The sequence below is a fragment of the Salvia hispanica genome, chromosome 3 (genome assembly GCF_023119035.1).
Source record: "Salvia hispanica cultivar TCC Black 2014 chromosome 3, UniMelb_Shisp_WGS_1.0, whole genome shotgun sequence".
In the NCBI taxonomy this organism is placed as follows: domain Eukaryota; kingdom Viridiplantae; phylum Streptophyta; class Magnoliopsida; order Lamiales; family Lamiaceae; genus Salvia; species Salvia hispanica.
The window spans coordinates 107,753-122,328 of NC_062967.1; the positions used below are offsets into that span (position 1 = coordinate 107,753).

The 14,576-nt window shown below is 40.8% G+C and overlaps 4 protein-coding genes and 2 non-coding genes across 9 annotated transcripts in view; 5 read left to right on the top strand and 1 right to left on the bottom strand.

Moving 5' to 3' along the window:
* The first annotated feature begins 1,259 nt into the window (after positions 1–1,259).
* On the top strand, positions 1,260–2,757 carry LOC125212206 (homoserine kinase-like). Its single transcript, XM_048112302.1, has 2 exons — positions 1,260–2,419; positions 2,627–2,757. The coding sequence occupies exon 1, from the start codon at positions 1,295–1,297 to the stop codon at positions 2,402–2,404; it is 1,110 nt and encodes a 369-aa protein (XP_047968259.1). The 5' UTR covers positions 1,260–1,294; the 3' UTR covers positions 2,405–2,419; positions 2,627–2,757.
* On the top strand, positions 2,627–6,428 carry LOC125212205. Of its 2 annotated transcripts, none has more exons than XM_048112299.1 (3): positions 2,627–2,757; positions 3,965–5,814; positions 5,895–6,428. In XM_048112299.1, the coding sequence occupies exons 2-3, from the start codon at positions 4,021–4,023 to the stop codon at positions 6,189–6,191; spliced, it is 2,091 nt and encodes a 696-aa protein (XP_047968256.1). In that variant the 5' UTR covers positions 2,627–2,757; positions 3,965–4,020; the 3' UTR covers positions 6,192–6,428. The 2 variants fall into 2 exon arrangements, with proteins under 2 accessions (XP_047968256.1, XP_047968257.1); XM_048112300.1 differs by having other exon boundaries at positions 2,638–2,757; positions 3,977–5,814.
* Positions 6,429–7,439: 1,011 nt separating this feature from the next.
* On the top strand, positions 7,440–7,511 carry TRNAD-GUC. Its single transcript has one exon. It is a non-coding gene; the product is annotated as a tRNA-Asp (tRNA).
* Positions 7,512–7,569: 58 nt separating this feature from the next.
* On the bottom strand, positions 7,570–7,643 carry TRNAV-CAC. The gene has a single exon. It is a non-coding gene; the product is annotated as a tRNA-Val (tRNA).
* A 369-nt stretch (positions 7,644–8,012) lies between these two features.
* On the top strand, positions 8,013–10,816 carry LOC125213809. Its single transcript, XM_048114553.1, has 5 exons — positions 8,013–8,518; positions 9,000–9,066; positions 9,515–9,563; positions 10,168–10,212; positions 10,478–10,816. Exons 1-5 carry the CDS (start codon positions 8,279–8,281, stop codon positions 10,542–10,544), a joined length of 468 nt encoding a protein of 155 aa, XP_047970510.1. The 5' UTR covers positions 8,013–8,278; the 3' UTR covers positions 10,545–10,816.
* LOC125213806 (dynamin-related protein 4C-like) overlaps positions 10,579–14,576 on the top strand; it is a 5,984-nt gene continuing 1,986 nt past the window's right edge. The window contains exons 1-2 of one of the 3 annotated variants that reach the window (XM_048114545.1): positions 10,579–10,707; positions 11,697–11,960. In XM_048114545.1, the coding sequence (XP_047970502.1) occupies positions 11,704–11,960 (257 nt within the window). In that variant the 5' untranslated portion in view covers positions 10,579–10,707; positions 11,697–11,703. Of the gene's footprint in view, positions 10,708–11,696; positions 13,823–14,576 lie in introns of those variants that run through there. The other 2 variants (XM_048114544.1, XM_048114546.1) reach the window with 2 other exon arrangements.

The following is a 14,576-nucleotide window of genomic DNA, read 5'->3' on the forward strand; positions in this document are numbered from 1 at the left end:
TCAAATTCTCCAATTGCTCCTTTTTCTTCACTAACCTCTCCTTCTGCCGCTTCTGCTGCACGTGCAACGCCGCGTAGCTCGCCCCCATGGAATACATTATTATCGCAGAAAAATCTCTATCTTGCTGTGTAAGTGAGTGCGTTGATTAGGGGTGAAAATGGGGGGATTTAAAGGGAGGAAGGGTGAAAGGAGGCGCCCATTGATAGGGAAATTGTGATAGTGGGCGTCTATTCTGGTGATGGGAAAAAGGCGGTTTAGATTAGAACACAGATAAGATTGAAATGGGGGTTTTAATCGTAGCCGCACGATTTCGGCCAACCTCTCATCGATCGATCATGTTATATTCCTAATTTACGCGCATTTGACTCTTAGATTTACATTCAATCAATGTTCAATTATTGGGGACAATGCTATATGGCATGTCCTTTTTTGTACTTCTAATATCTTTTGATTATTCACCTATTCTGATTTTATAATTAAATTATTGATTTTGCTGATAATAGTTTGATTTTTATAACTCTACGATACGTCTAAGATGACTTCGGAGCAACTTGCAACACATGAGCAAATAATCCGGGATCTTAAGAGAACATTGGGGATAGATGACTAGTTTTCCACCGGAATATTTTTTAGTCTTTAATTATGTAATTATTAATTTGTAGAATTTTAATTATGTATTTTTTATTTTCTAGGATTTTAATTATGTATTTTTATTTTTTAGAATTTTAATTATGTAATTTTTATTTTTAATATATTTTTATAATATAGAAATGTTTTTAGTAATTGAAATATTTAAATTGAATAATAGAATGGTGGGACACTTAAGCTTATCCTTAACTAAGAGTATGGATGTGATGTGAGTGTTGTGCTCTTAGCTCAAGGAGTAAAACTCTGGACCCATCTCCATGCTCTTAAATAAGAACACGGATGAGGATGCTCTAATTCTGAAAAAAAGTAAAAACAAGAATTTACAGGGGGTGCTTTTAGCAATTATTCCCTCCGTCCTGGATAATTCGGGTCATTTTGACCGGGCACGGGTTTTAAGAATTGTAATGAAAAGTGGGTTGAAAAAGTCAGTGGAATGTAGGTCCTACCTTTATACATTAATTTTATAATAAAATGTGAGTAGGAATGAGTTAGTAGAATATGGGGTCAGTGAAAGTGAAGTGGGACAAATTATGTGGGACGAACTGAAATGAAAAACTGAGACGAATTATTTGGGACGGAGGGGTACTTAGTAAAATCAATAAAATTACAAAAGCCCATAGCCTTTTCAACGCCGCCGCCGCTCACAATGGCCACCGTCTACCTGAAGCTGACCACCATCACCGCCGCCGCCAACAACATTTCCCCATCCAAATCAAGATTCAATCCATCCACATCCGCACTCCCCAAACCCAAATCCAAATCCAAATCCAAATCCACCGAGCCCCTCCCCCTCTTCTCCTCCGTCAAATCCTTCGCCCCCGCCACCGTCGCCAATCTAGGCCCCGGCTTCGACTTCCTCGGCTGCGCCGTCGACGGAATCGGTGACCACGTCACCCTCCGCCTCGACCCCGCCGTCCAGCCCGGCGAGCTCGCCATCTCCCACATCTCCGGCGCCGGGTCCCGCCTGAGCAAGAACCCCCTCTGGAACTGCGCCGGCATCGCCGCCATCTCCGCCATGAAGATGCTCGGCATCCGGTCCGTCGGCCTCACTCTCTCCCTCGACAAGGGCCTCCCCCTCGGCAGCGGCCTTGGCTCCAGCGCCGCCAGCGCCGCCGCAGCCGCCGTGGCCGTGAACGAGCTATTCGGCGGCATTCTATCCCCGTCGGAGCTGGTGATGGCTGGATTGGAGTCGGAGGCGAAGGTGTCCGGGTACCATGCCGACAACGTGGCGCCGGCGATTTTGGGGGGTTTCGTTTTGATCCGCAGCTACGAGCCGCTGGAGGTGATGCAGCTGAAATTCCCCCAGGAGAAGAGCGTGTATTTCGTGCTGGTGAATCCGGAATTCGAAGCTCCGACGAAGAAGATGAGGGCGGCGCTGCCTCCGGATGTGACCATGTCGGATCACATCTGGAACTGCAGCCAGGCGGGGGCTCTGGTGGCGTCCGTGCTGCAAGGAGACCTAATTGGATTGGGGAAGGCGCTGTCGTCGGACAAGATTGTGGAGCCGAGGAGGGCGCCTCTCATCCCGGGGATGGAGGCCGTCAAGAAGGCGGCCATCGAGGCGGGGGCGTTTGGGTGCACGATCAGCGGGGCAGGGCCGACTGCGGTGGCGGTCACTGACAGCGAGGAGAGGGGTAGGGAGATTGGGGAGAGAATGGTGGAGGCTTTTTCCAAAGATGGGAACTTGAAGTCTTTGGCAATGGTTAAACAGCTTGATAGAGTTGGAGCAAGGCTTGTCAGCAGTGTGCCAAGATGATCATGATCTTGATGTGTAATTCATCATTTTTGATTAAAACTGCTCTGTTTCCATCAAATGTTGTACTCCTACTAGTTTTTTTGAATTTGGATGACATTTTTGGAACATGATTGTGCTTTATGTGTTTGACATAAATGTTGTATTGTGTGGTAAAGGTAATATTACTAATGATTAAGTAGCAAGACAGAGAAGTTAAGTTGTGCATTTTGTTTCATGGTGTAGAAAGTAGAAAACGGGAGGGATCGGGTGTGCTTCTGCTTTGGAAATGTTGTTCTGTGTCAAGATTCTGCTGCCCTTGTTGTTCTTGAGATCGATCGCTCCTCACTGTCGTCCAAAACCAACCAAATACTTGGGTAACTTTCTCCTCATTCATTGTTTACATGCACAAAATATCTAATCACACCTTCCTACACTTCCCTTTGCACTTTAACATGTAAAACAGATTCCTTTCTAACACCATTAATTACCGAATTAATAAAACAAATTTTAATCTCGTTTCCCAACACCATTCGGAGCACTAATATAATCTCTGCATTGATTCCCCATTACCCTCGGCTAGTAACCCGAAAATACCCCTTCTTGAAGACAAAAAAACAGATATCCTTCAAGGGCGTTCCCGTCTTCTAAAAGCCAACGTCAAAAATTGGTCACATTGTTAAAGAAATCACTCACTCCCACAAAAAGACATGGTATGTAGAGTCAAAGAAACTTGGTTCTGAAGTGAATAATATAACTAGGCCTCTGCAGCTCTGTCTCCCTCCTTCCTGTACTGTTCATCTGATCCCTTTAGCTCAAAACAAAGGCAATGTTGGTGGGCTGCTTCTCATTACTACTTTTCTTGATTCTTTGGTCAAAATATAAAATAAAAAAAAATAAAAAAAATCTTACTGGTCAAAGCTGATACCTATAAGGCTATAACTCTTACTCTTACACTCAAGTTGTTTGACAAATGGTGATTTTTACATTATCTTTTGTTAATATGAGACTGCATTTTTCTCATCCAAGCCTTTGAGCTGAAGAGGAGGAGCCAATGATTGCAATTTCATTGGGTTTTTTCTCTATCTTCAGTGGTTTGAGATCTGAAGTGGGGTTGGGGTATGTCCTTTTTCTTTTTGTAGAAATTATTATATCCTTTATTACTAATGGTGCTTTCTTTTCCTTAATCATCTGTCCCAATGTCAGACATTGTTGTGTGCAGTAAGATTTTGCTCCCCTGTTAGAAAGTTTCAGGCTTTCAATTAGGTCAGGGGAAAAAAAATTGGATCTTTGATGGCTTTAAACGATAATGAGTTCTAATTAGTTTTAATTTGGAAGATCCTGTAATCCGCAAATGTTGGATTCTTTGCTTCAAGTGTGAAATGACTTTTCTGTTTTTTCAGTTAAAAAAATGGGTGCAGAATTTGATTTTTCTGACATTGTTCTTATTAATAGTGTTGTTTTCAGAGAAGTAAAGACTACATGTTGAAATATTCCAAGATGCATTATTGGCATTGTGTGGCAGAACTCTTGATATGTGCTTGTTGGCATTCTCCATTTGTTGTTCAATCAATGTTTGTGAAGGTGGTTTTGCAGGAGGAGGATCTATGAATGAAGGGCTAGGGTGATAGTTAGTGACTATGGAATTTGACTTTGACAAATACTGTGTTATAGATGGGAGTCCTACTACTGTGCTTCCAGCTCCACGACGTCGTTCTAGAAAATCGAATAGTAGGCCCAAATGTGGGAATGAGCTGCGTAGCCTCAATAAAGAGTTCACTGAGATTAGGCTTAGTCGTTACCGTAGTGCATCGTGTAGAGATGTCCCAAAAATACCTCAGGAACGTTATCATCAACTGCTGAAGCGTGGCTCGGTGTATCAGAGCTCAAAAGAAGTGGGATTACTGAGGAGAAATGATGATGTTGTTCCAAGGAAAAAGATTGAGTTTTCAAGAGGGACATTCTCTGTTGGAATCATTGATTCGTTGTGTAGTTTGGATGAAGAAAGTCCCTTAGAAGAACGAGGTGTGTCCCTCTCCAAGCAAAGTACTAGCTCCTCTTGTAAGAACCACCAAGAGTTGCACTCTCGTAGCTCAATACAACGGTCTTTTGATCCTATTCACGAAAGAACTGCCTTGAAGAAACCTTCTTCCTCGTGTAAAAGCAAGAAGAAGCAATCCGGTTCTGCAGTTGATGAAACGGATGATGATAAGAGTTTTCAAGGGAGAGGTACTTTTCACAAGTCATTATCTGCGAAATTGGCTTTGCCTCATTCTCCTCCTCATTTAGATAGTGATGGCTCAAAAGCCAGCAGCACGAGGGGCCAACGTTATCCTGTCCTCAAAATGTTTGATCGATTTGTTAAATCCAAATCTCATAGAAGTCCTTTGAGTTGTGCCAAGGAAACTAGCTCCGAGGAAGTTTATGGGAGGGACATTGGTGTGAATTGCAACGAAACCTTTTGTAGATCTTTGCAGACTGATTTATCAAACAATGTTGGAATTGGAGATAACTCTCAGCTTGAAAAGAAAGATGTTCACAACCCACTTCCCCCGTCCTCTACTGCACACCTCCGTGGCCTTCTCAAGATGGAACGGAAGCAAGGGATGCTGTTCTTCGAATTCTCAGTGAATTCGCCAGAAGATGTCTACGTTGCAAACACGCGCAAGGTGGATAACCCTCTAACTCAGGCCTACACGTTCCACTCACTTCATCACAGGAGGAGCAATTCTAGTGCTTGGGGATTTCAAGAAAACAACAAAGAATCATCTATGGTTGGACAAATGCTGGTATCATGCTATCTATGTACAGAGTTGAAAGGTGTTGGAGCTTATGATGATTCTATGGTGACAGAGTTTGTGTTATATGATGTTTCCCATTCGCGAAGAAGTGTTTCCTCCCAAGATAGCTCTTGCTGCTCGCCTGACCTCGCTAAACTACCCCTAGTTTCTGATGAGGAAACGCCAGCCAAGACAAAGAATAAAGGGCAATCCAAGCATTCCCGCAACAGTGGTCAGTATGAACCTTCTCAACCCGTGGCAGCAGTTGAATTGCATCCGGGGCTAGAAATCGCAGCAATCATTATGCAAGTTCCATTTGAGAAGAGAGAGAGTTTCAAATTCAAGAGTGGGGATGGGCCACTTTTGAACATGATAGACCTTTGCCAGCTTGAGCAGGAGCACGATGTGGACTCAACAAACACTATGAATCCGGGGAAGGTGCACGTTGTGATCCCAGCAGGAAATCACAGTTTCCCAAATGCTGAAAGCTGTGGCCCTTCACCATTGCTCAATAGATGGAAGCTAGGCGGAGGATGTGACTGCGGTGGATGGGACATGGCATGCCCCCTCAATGTCTGTGGGAACCCAAATCTTCAGATTGCTGAGGGCCAGCCCCTCATTGACGCTCACCATTCCCCACAACTTTTTATCCAGGTAGTCTTCATTGATCAGGATTCTGCCATTGAAATTATAGTATTACCTTGCTTCTTTCAATCTCGTCCTTGGTTGTGCAGGGAAGAAAAGATGAAGCACCGGCGTTCACAATTAAGGAAGTCAAGGAAGGGAAATACGCGGTTGATTTCCATGCACAGTTGTCCTCTCTCCAAGCATTCTCCATCTGTGTTGCCATTCTGCACGCTGCAGATGCTGGACACGAGAGGAGCGAGCAAATGCTGCAGAGCGACTCTCTGAGGGTGTTCGCAGAGGAGGAAATAAAGCATCTCATAGATGCAATATCAGAGGAAGAGAAATTCAAGATGGAGCCATCCTTTGTGATGAATCCACCGTTCTCTCCAATCGCACGAGCATAGGCTAGTGCAACGAACCACAAGAGATGGTTCGCATCAACGGATGCTGTGGTAGCCTCATTAGGCCGAGACAATTTTCCAAAAATATACCCTACTATTTATATTGGTAGCTTCATTAGGTAGAGTCATTTGTATTCTTTGATGTTGTAGTCTAGTGATGAAGGCAAGTTTACTCACGGAAGGTTACCTCATTTGTACCTACCTATAGAATAAATGAAGCAGCCCTTGTACTTTCTTATCTTTCTATTATTTTTACATTTCATAGCTAATGATAATGTAGTTAGTCCACAATTTGTCATGTAAAGAATTAATATACAGAAACTATTAGATAGGAGTAGGCCTGTCAAAATAGAAATCGGGTATTGGATACCCAATATCCAACAAATCCGAAAAAGTCGGGTAATTGGATATCCGAAACTCGATTTTTCGGGTATCGGATCGGGATCGGGTAGTGGGAATTTTGGATGATCGGATATCGGATTACCCGATACCCGATCGGGTATACCCGAATTATCCGATTTATTTTTAAAATTAATAAATTATATTTTTTTTTATCATAATTAAATGTAATTTAATTTCTTAATTATAAGTGGATGGATGAAAGATATTAATATGTAATTTAATTTCTTATTATGGATGAATGAAAGATGTAATTTAATTTATTTTTTTAATTTAATTCTTATTTTAGAGGGATGAAAGATGAAAAATGTAATTTAATTTTTTTAATTACATGTGGATGGATGAAAGATGTTAATATGTAATTTAATTTCTTATTGTGGATGAATAAAAAATGTCAATATGTTATAACTTATGAATTTTGTATTTCTTAAAGTTTAGAGTTATTATTTTAAAAATTCGATCTATTACAAGAATTTGTATTTCTAAAAATTTATAGTTTTTTTCTCTTAAATTCGAACTACTACAAAAATTTGTATTTCTAAAAGTTTGTAGTTATTTTCCCTTGAATACTACTTCAACTTTGTATTAAATTTGAACCAAATCGTATATTAAATAAACTCTTAACGTTGTAGTTAATTTTCTAAAAAGATAAAAAAAAAAAAAAAAAAAAAAAAAAAATCAAAATCGCAATCGCAATCGGGACTGGATACCCAATTTTTCGGAACTGGATATCCGAGTACCCGAAATTAAATTCGGATCGGGTATTGAATTTTGGGAATTTCGGATCGGGTATCCGCGGGTACCCGATTTGACAGGTCTAGATAGGAGTACTAGTGTAAGTATACACATGAGGTCGTTGTAGTATAGTGGTAAGTATTCCCGCCTGTCACGCGGGTGACCCGGGTTCGATCCCCGGCAACGGCGATATTATTTTATTTTTGTTTTCATTTTAACCAAATTAATGGAATTAAAAATGAAAAAATGTCTGAGCCCGGGTTCGAACCGGGGACCTCTAGTGTGTGAGACTAGCGTGATAACCGACTACACCACCCAGACTATACTCTTGTGTAAGATGAGACGCTTTTTTATTTGTTCATCCAATTGGGATGTAGATAAGTACTCCCTCCGTCCCCGATAATTCGATTTAGTATTTCATTTCGGAAACATAATTTGTCCTACTTTACTTTTATCATTTTTGGTAGTGGACCTCATATTCCACTAACTTATTCCTACTCACATTTTATTATAAAACTAATACTTTAAAAGTTGGACATATATCCCACCAACTTTTTCAACTCACTTTTCATTAGATTTTTTAAAATCTGTGCCGGATCAAAGTCTCCCGAATTATCTGGGACGGAGGAGGTATACTTTACAAACAAACTAGTTGAAACTTGAAACAGAAAAATGGGAATAGTACTTTAATTATGAAATTAAAATGAAATGATGAAAAATAATCCTCGAAATCCATCTTCCCCAGTCTTTTGCAAATCCAAATCCCTAAATCCGTCCCTTGTCCAAATACCCCAACGCAATCCGAGTTCTCTGTTGATTCGCCGTTGGTTGGCTGCATCGCTTCTTCAACAACTGCTGAATGCTGATGAGTAATGATGCTATTCCAGTTTATCCAATTTCGTGAAACCATTTGAGCTCAGTTTGAAAGCGCCACTTTCTACGCTCAAGCCTCGTCAATGGAGAACCAGGAAACGATTACCGCCGAAGCTTCAAATGCGGTGGCCAGTCACACTTTTCCTCGCCATGTCGGAGGCCAGGAAGATGCACAAGGCGATGAGTTGGCTGAGCCGGAGCCGGAGCCGCACGGTCGGAGGAAGGAGATTCTGAAAGCGCTGGAGGCAGTGGAGAGGGATTCAGCTGCCATAGCCGAGAGCTTCTCCTCTCTCTTCAGCTCTCTCCGCCAATCACTCTCACAGGTTTCTGCTTTCTGTAATTAGACATTCGATTCGTTCCTAATCGCAAAGCAATTTGGTGACTTCAAAAATCTCTATTTAGTTTTGATTTGCTGCCTGCGTGGTGATTTCACATTTCATTTTTGTGTTTAACTTTGCTCAATTGACGTGTGGAAGTATTCATTAGGGTTCTTGCTTGATTTCATTATCAACAACACATTATCGTATGACAAGCCTATCTTGTATTGAAGTGAAGGTCATTGATCAATGCTATTTAAAGATGTGCAGTTTTTTCTTGTTCTTGACACAATTTGCTCTACGCCTCATAATGCTGAAATACATTTTAGTTTTAGTTTATATGTTTCGATGTTCAAAAAGGCGTCACAAAAGTAATAAAAGCCAGTTAAATTAATTAGCCTATATGGACTTGATTCAGCCTGCAGTTTCTCCTGTCTTGTTCTAATATCTGGTGCAATTATTCTAATCAGGAGAATGTAATTTTTAGGCTACTGGCTCTACGGTTGAACACATGAACTGCTTCAGTGATGCAGCTGGACGCCTTCAAGAATGTGGTAAATTAAAGCTTAACATTACTTAATTAGGAAAGCAAGCCTTGTTATAGTTGTCCAAGTTATGTAACTTGTGTAAGTATTATCTTAAAATTTTCCTCTTGTCTCTTCATTTGTTACCCTCAGCGTGAGGGGTACCTTTTTTGTGAAAAAAAATCATAAGTACTATTTTCTCTGCTAGCTTTTCTTATGTTCTTCTCGAGGCATTAGTTCTATTGTGGAGCATTTATTTTGGATGGTAGATTAGATTGACAATAAGTATCATATGATTAAGTATTAGTACTCTATGTATTTATGCATCATTCAAAGTAAACACTCCGTTAAGCTCTTACTTAGGTTATTTCTGAGGCGTAAGGGTTCAGGATTTATGTCTTCTATGTTTTTCTAACATCAACAACTCGTGAGCTCTATATGGATCTTAAAATTGCCTTTTTTGGCTGTTGTACTGCAGTGCTTGATGCATCAACAAAGGGAAATCGATACATAAACTCTTGTCTGAGGTTTGGTTCTTGTTACATATCTTTATAGTAGTTCGAGTAGATGACTCTTTTGATGGATCATATCTGCACAATCGTGAACACTCGTTTGTGACTATTGAAGTTGGGTGTCTGATTTTAAACTACTAATCTAATATCTCTAAAGTCTAAACATATCGACAAGGACGTACTTGAGAAACTGTCTACTTGTGATTTGGGAAACCTCTTCAAAACTTTCATTCGCAAAAGTACAACCTACCCCAGAAAAAAAAACATGCTGGGAAGTGGGACTAGCTCATTCTTTTTACTTCATCTTATAAGTTGAACTTATAGCTGACGTCAAACTTTTGAATGATAACAAAACACCTCTTGTTTAGAATTTAATCTTCCATTTTGAGTTTTGTTATTCCTAGAGTTGTTGAAAAATCTTACGCCTTTCTATTTTGAGTTTAGGAAGGAAAACAGTTCTGAGTTTTTCTGATCCAAACTGGTTAAAACACACTTTATGGTCGGCTCCAGATTGCATCATTGATTCATACATTAAGAATATAGTGTTTCCTAAGCAAACCTTCTAGAATAATACTCACGAATTGTGGACCTGGATATTTTTTGTTATTACTTATTGCAGATTAAATGAAGAGATGAAAGACATGGATGCTCTCGCAACAAAATTGTATCCTTTGTTTTTCATTCTCTCCTTTTGTCTAAACTCCCTCATATAGGAATTTGTGTTGCAAATACTTATAAATCATTACAAGCTGTCATATTCACTGCATTCGTCGACACTAATGTAGGATCAGATCTAAATTTCCTCTGTCACAGATGGCCGAGTGCTAGTTCTTAGCCGTCTCCCATGATACTTTCTTCATGTGCGTATAAAATTATAGATTGTGATTTGGTGGAATGTACTTGTTTGCTTCCTTAAGTCTATATATCAGAAAAATTCTCAGGAGACATGTTGATGCACTGGACTCTGTGGTGAATCGAGTTGTTCGTTCGCCTTAATTGTTCGACATTGACCAAAAACAACTTCCTTGCTCTTATGGTCGTAATGAATTTTGTTGATGCACTGGACTCTGTACTGGTTTATGTTGTTTCTATCCAGTTACCGAAGTTGAGATGGCAAAAATTTCCTAGCTGCCAACAAATTAATAGTATTGCCTCCGCGGTAAGCTAGTTATATTTCTTTTTGGGATGTTCAACTATAAGTGAGTCATTTTCTTTTTTAACAAAAACTCATCTCTCTTAATTTATTCTTCACATACTTTCTTTCTTTACTTCTCTACTTTTTCTTTTTTACATACTCCGTACTTTACTCTCTCTATATTAACTATATAAATATCAATTTCATAAATCTCATGTCTAAAAGAAGCGTTTCACTTGTCTGGTACCCCATTCATCCACAAAAATAATTTCTTTTATTGAAATACTACATGTATCCTATTATAAGTGGCCCATTTGTAGCAATATCTGCTCCCCCGGAACCAACTGCGCTAAGCCCCTGCGGGCAAAATTTAATTTTAAGATTTCGGCCTCATTCTTTCTAATTTTTCTTTCTCTTACTTTATTTTCTATATTTTACTCATAAAATAATACTCCCTCCGTCTAAAAAAAATAGATCACTTTGTGTATGGCACGGGTTTTAATGTAAAATTGGTAAAGTAAGAGAGAGGAGAAGAAAAAGTAGGTAAAGTAAGAGAGATAGGGAGAAAAAGTGAGTAAAGTACGAGAGAGGGAAAAAAAATGGGAAAAGTATGAGAGATAAACTTTCAATTTTAAGAAAGTGATCTATTTTTTGTGGACGTCCCAAAATGGTAAAAGTGATCTATATTTTGTGGACGGAGAGAGTATTATAATTATGTAAAGTGTTCATTTAGAGCGGAGGAGGGAAGTAGTATATAGTAAATGTATGGTCAACTAAAGCAAAAGTTCCTTGATTAAGAAAACAGAGAAAAGTGAGGCTGCTTGTCCTTTGATTGGCGGGGAAAAAGCATAGACAAAACCAATCTCTTTATGGTTCCTTCCTACTAATGATAAAGTAGAGTGGTGTACTACATAATTCAATTTAGTAGTAATATAGTACTAGTGTATAATTTTCTATATCACTTGTGCTTCCCACTTCCTCACAAGTCACAACTCTCAAAAACCATAACACAGATCAATCATGTCATCATCTACAGTAGTAGAGTCCGTGCGGAGGATGAATCTCCTCAAAATCTCCAAACACGACCTCCAACAAGAGGAGGAAGAAGAAGAGGAAGAGGAGCATGAACCCAGTCACGACGCCCCCATTGTTTCCCCCTACAACGACCGGATTCGGCCGCTGCTGGACACGGTGGACAGGCTGCGCCACCTCAAAATCATGCAGGAAGGCATCCAGCTCCCCACCATCGTCGTCGTCGGCGACCAGTCCTCCGGCAAGTCCAGCGTCCTCGAGTCCCTCGCCGGCATCCGCCTCCCCCGCGGCGACGGCATCTGCACCCGCGTCCCCCTCATCATGAGCCTCAAAAACCACTCCGATCCCCGCCCCCACCTCTCCCTCGAGTTCAACGGCAAAACCGTCCAAACCGACGAGGCTAACGTCGTCGATGAAATCATGTACACAACTCAGGAGATCGCCGGCAAAGGGAAGGGCATCTCCAACACTCCGTTGACTCTCGTCGTCAAGAAGAAAGGCGTGCCCGATCTCACCATGATCGATCTCCCCGGGATAACTAGGGTTCCGGTCAAAGGCCAGCCGGAGGACATCTCCGAGCAGATCTCTGACATTATCATGAAGTACATCACGCCGGAGGAGAGCATAATCCTCAACGTCTTATCCGCCGGCGTCGATTTTCCCACCTGCGAGTCGATTCGGATGTCGCAGAGAGTGGACAAAACCGGCCATAGGACTCTCGCCGTCGTCACCAAGGCTGATAAGTCGCCGGAGGGGCTGCTTGAGAAGATCGTCGCCGACGATGTCAACATCGGCCTCGGCTACGTCTGCGTCAGAAACCGCATCGGCGATGAGACGTATGAAGAAGCTCGGGCAGAAGAGGCGAAGCTCTTCGAGAATAATCCTCTGCTTTCACGGATTGACAAGTCCATTGTTGGAATCTCTGCTTTGGCGGAGAGGTTGACGACCATTCAGGCCAACATCATCGTGAAATGCTTGCCTGAGATCGTGCGCAAAATCAACGAGAAGCTCTCGGCTAATCTGGAAGAGCTGAATAAGATGCCTCAGCATCTGAGTTCAATCAGCGAAGCAATGACTGCGTTCATGAAAATTCTCTGCTCTGCTAGAGAATCTCTGAGGAAGATATTGCTACAAGGCGAGTTCGATGAGTATCCCACAGATGATAATATGCACGCCTCTGCTAGATTAGCTGAAATGCTCAACAAATACTCCGAGGAGCTCCGATCTGCCAAATCCGGCGAAGGCAACGACAATTTTCTGGTTGATGAAATGAAGGTTCTAGAAGAAAGCCGATCCGTCGGCCTCCCCAATTTCATACCTAAATCTGCATTCCGCACTCTGCTAGCGAAGAAAGTGGAGGAGATATCGACGACGCCGTTGGATTACTCGGAGAAGATATGGAATTACATCCGGAGCGTAGTGATCTCCGTCCTGCTGAAGCACTGCGACAACTACCCGCAGCTGATCTCATGCACCAGACGAGCGGCGCAAAACCTAATTTCGAGGAAGAAGCACCACTCTACCGAGTGGATCTCCGATCTGGTGAAGATGGAGAAGCTCTCCGACTACACGTGCAACGGGGCGTACTCGGCGTCGTGGAACAAGCTGATGGCAGAGCAGAACGGATTCATGGAGCGGATCCGCGGCAATTTCCCGCTGGCGCCAGTGAGCGGGTTCGGGGATATCAACATCGCGCATCTGTGGGGCGTGAACGCGGATGTGGTGCAGGCCGCATACGACCTGAAGATGAGGATGGCTGCATATTGGGAGGTGGTGACGGGAAGGATGGTCGATAACATGGTGCTGCACTTAATGTTCAGCATAGGAAAGGTGGTGAATAAGGAGATGCAGGATGAGATAATTTATGAGGTGGTGGGACCACAGGGGAACGGGCTGGAGAGGATGTTGGACGAGCCACCATCGGTGGCGGAGAAGAGGAAGAAGCTACAGAGCAGCGTCGCCTTGCTCAAGCAGTCTAAAGAGATTGTTGCTAATATTATGGACAACATTTCTCTCGATTTCGATTGAATTTGAATCACTACTTATTTTATGCTTTGTTTTCCCTCTATGTTTAATCCGCGGAGCTAATCGACTCATCTTCTATTGATGTCCTGTTGTCTCATTTTATAATGTTCTAAATTATCATAAATTGTCTAAAATTGTCTTAAATTGCAAAGATGTGGATTATATATTTACTACTAGTATCATTTAATACTATCCATTAAGAAAAAATAAGAGTGACAATAATGAAATAATCATCTATAAATTGCCAATTGAGGGAGTACTACAGAGTTACTAACAAAAATCAGTTTTAATCAAATTATATTTTTAATTTTGAACAGCAGTTTTATAAATATTTCAAAAACTCTCTTTTTATGCATGTACGGTTCATATTATAAATTGATATAAAAATTTAATCATCACTAATTACTAGTATCTACTCCCGTGCGATGCACGGTTCAATTAATTTTACAAAAACTAATTTAATATATCACTTTATCATCACTCGAATTTGAAAACTAAAAAACTAAACTTGCGAAAAACTTAACATCTACAAAATATTTACAATAGACATATATATAGACTGCATATGTATTTGTTCTAAAGTTTTCATCCTACTTTTTTTCTCTTCTAGAATTCTCTACTTTTTTCTTATATATTCTATTTATTCCTAAATATTTCTATTATAAATTATCTTCAAATTTTAATTACAAAAATCAGGCTTATTATTTATTTGAACACATTCCGTACAATAAAAATACTAAAATAAGAAGACGATGAAACACTACTCAGTTGACAAAACATTTTTTCTCAATTCAATAGGTTAGGAATTCAGATCATCACAAGAATTAATAGGCAAT

Coding starts and splice junctions, on each gene's coding strand:
- LOC125212206 (XM_048112302.1), top strand. CDS start 1,295: ATGGCCACCGTCTACCTGAAGCTGACCACCATCACCGCCGCCGCCAAC.
- LOC125213809 (XM_048114553.1), top strand. CDS start 8,279: ATGGAGAACCAGGAAACGATTACCGCCGAAGCTTCAAATGCGGTGGCC. Junction 9,564..10,167: donor TACATAAACTCTTGTCTGAG/GTTTGGTTCTTG, acceptor TACTTATTGCAG/ATTAAATGAAGAGATGAAAG. Junction 10,213..10,477: donor GATGCTCTCGCAACAAAATT/GTATCCTTTGTT, acceptor TCTATATATCAG/AAAAATTCTCAGGAGACATG.
- LOC125212205 (XM_048112299.1), top strand. CDS start 4,021: ATGGAATTTGACTTTGACAAATACTGTGTTATAGATGGGAGTCCTACT. Junction 5,815..5,894: donor CCCCACAACTTTTTATCCAG/GTAGTCTTCATT, acceptor TTGGTTGTGCAG/GGAAGAAAAGATGAAGCACC.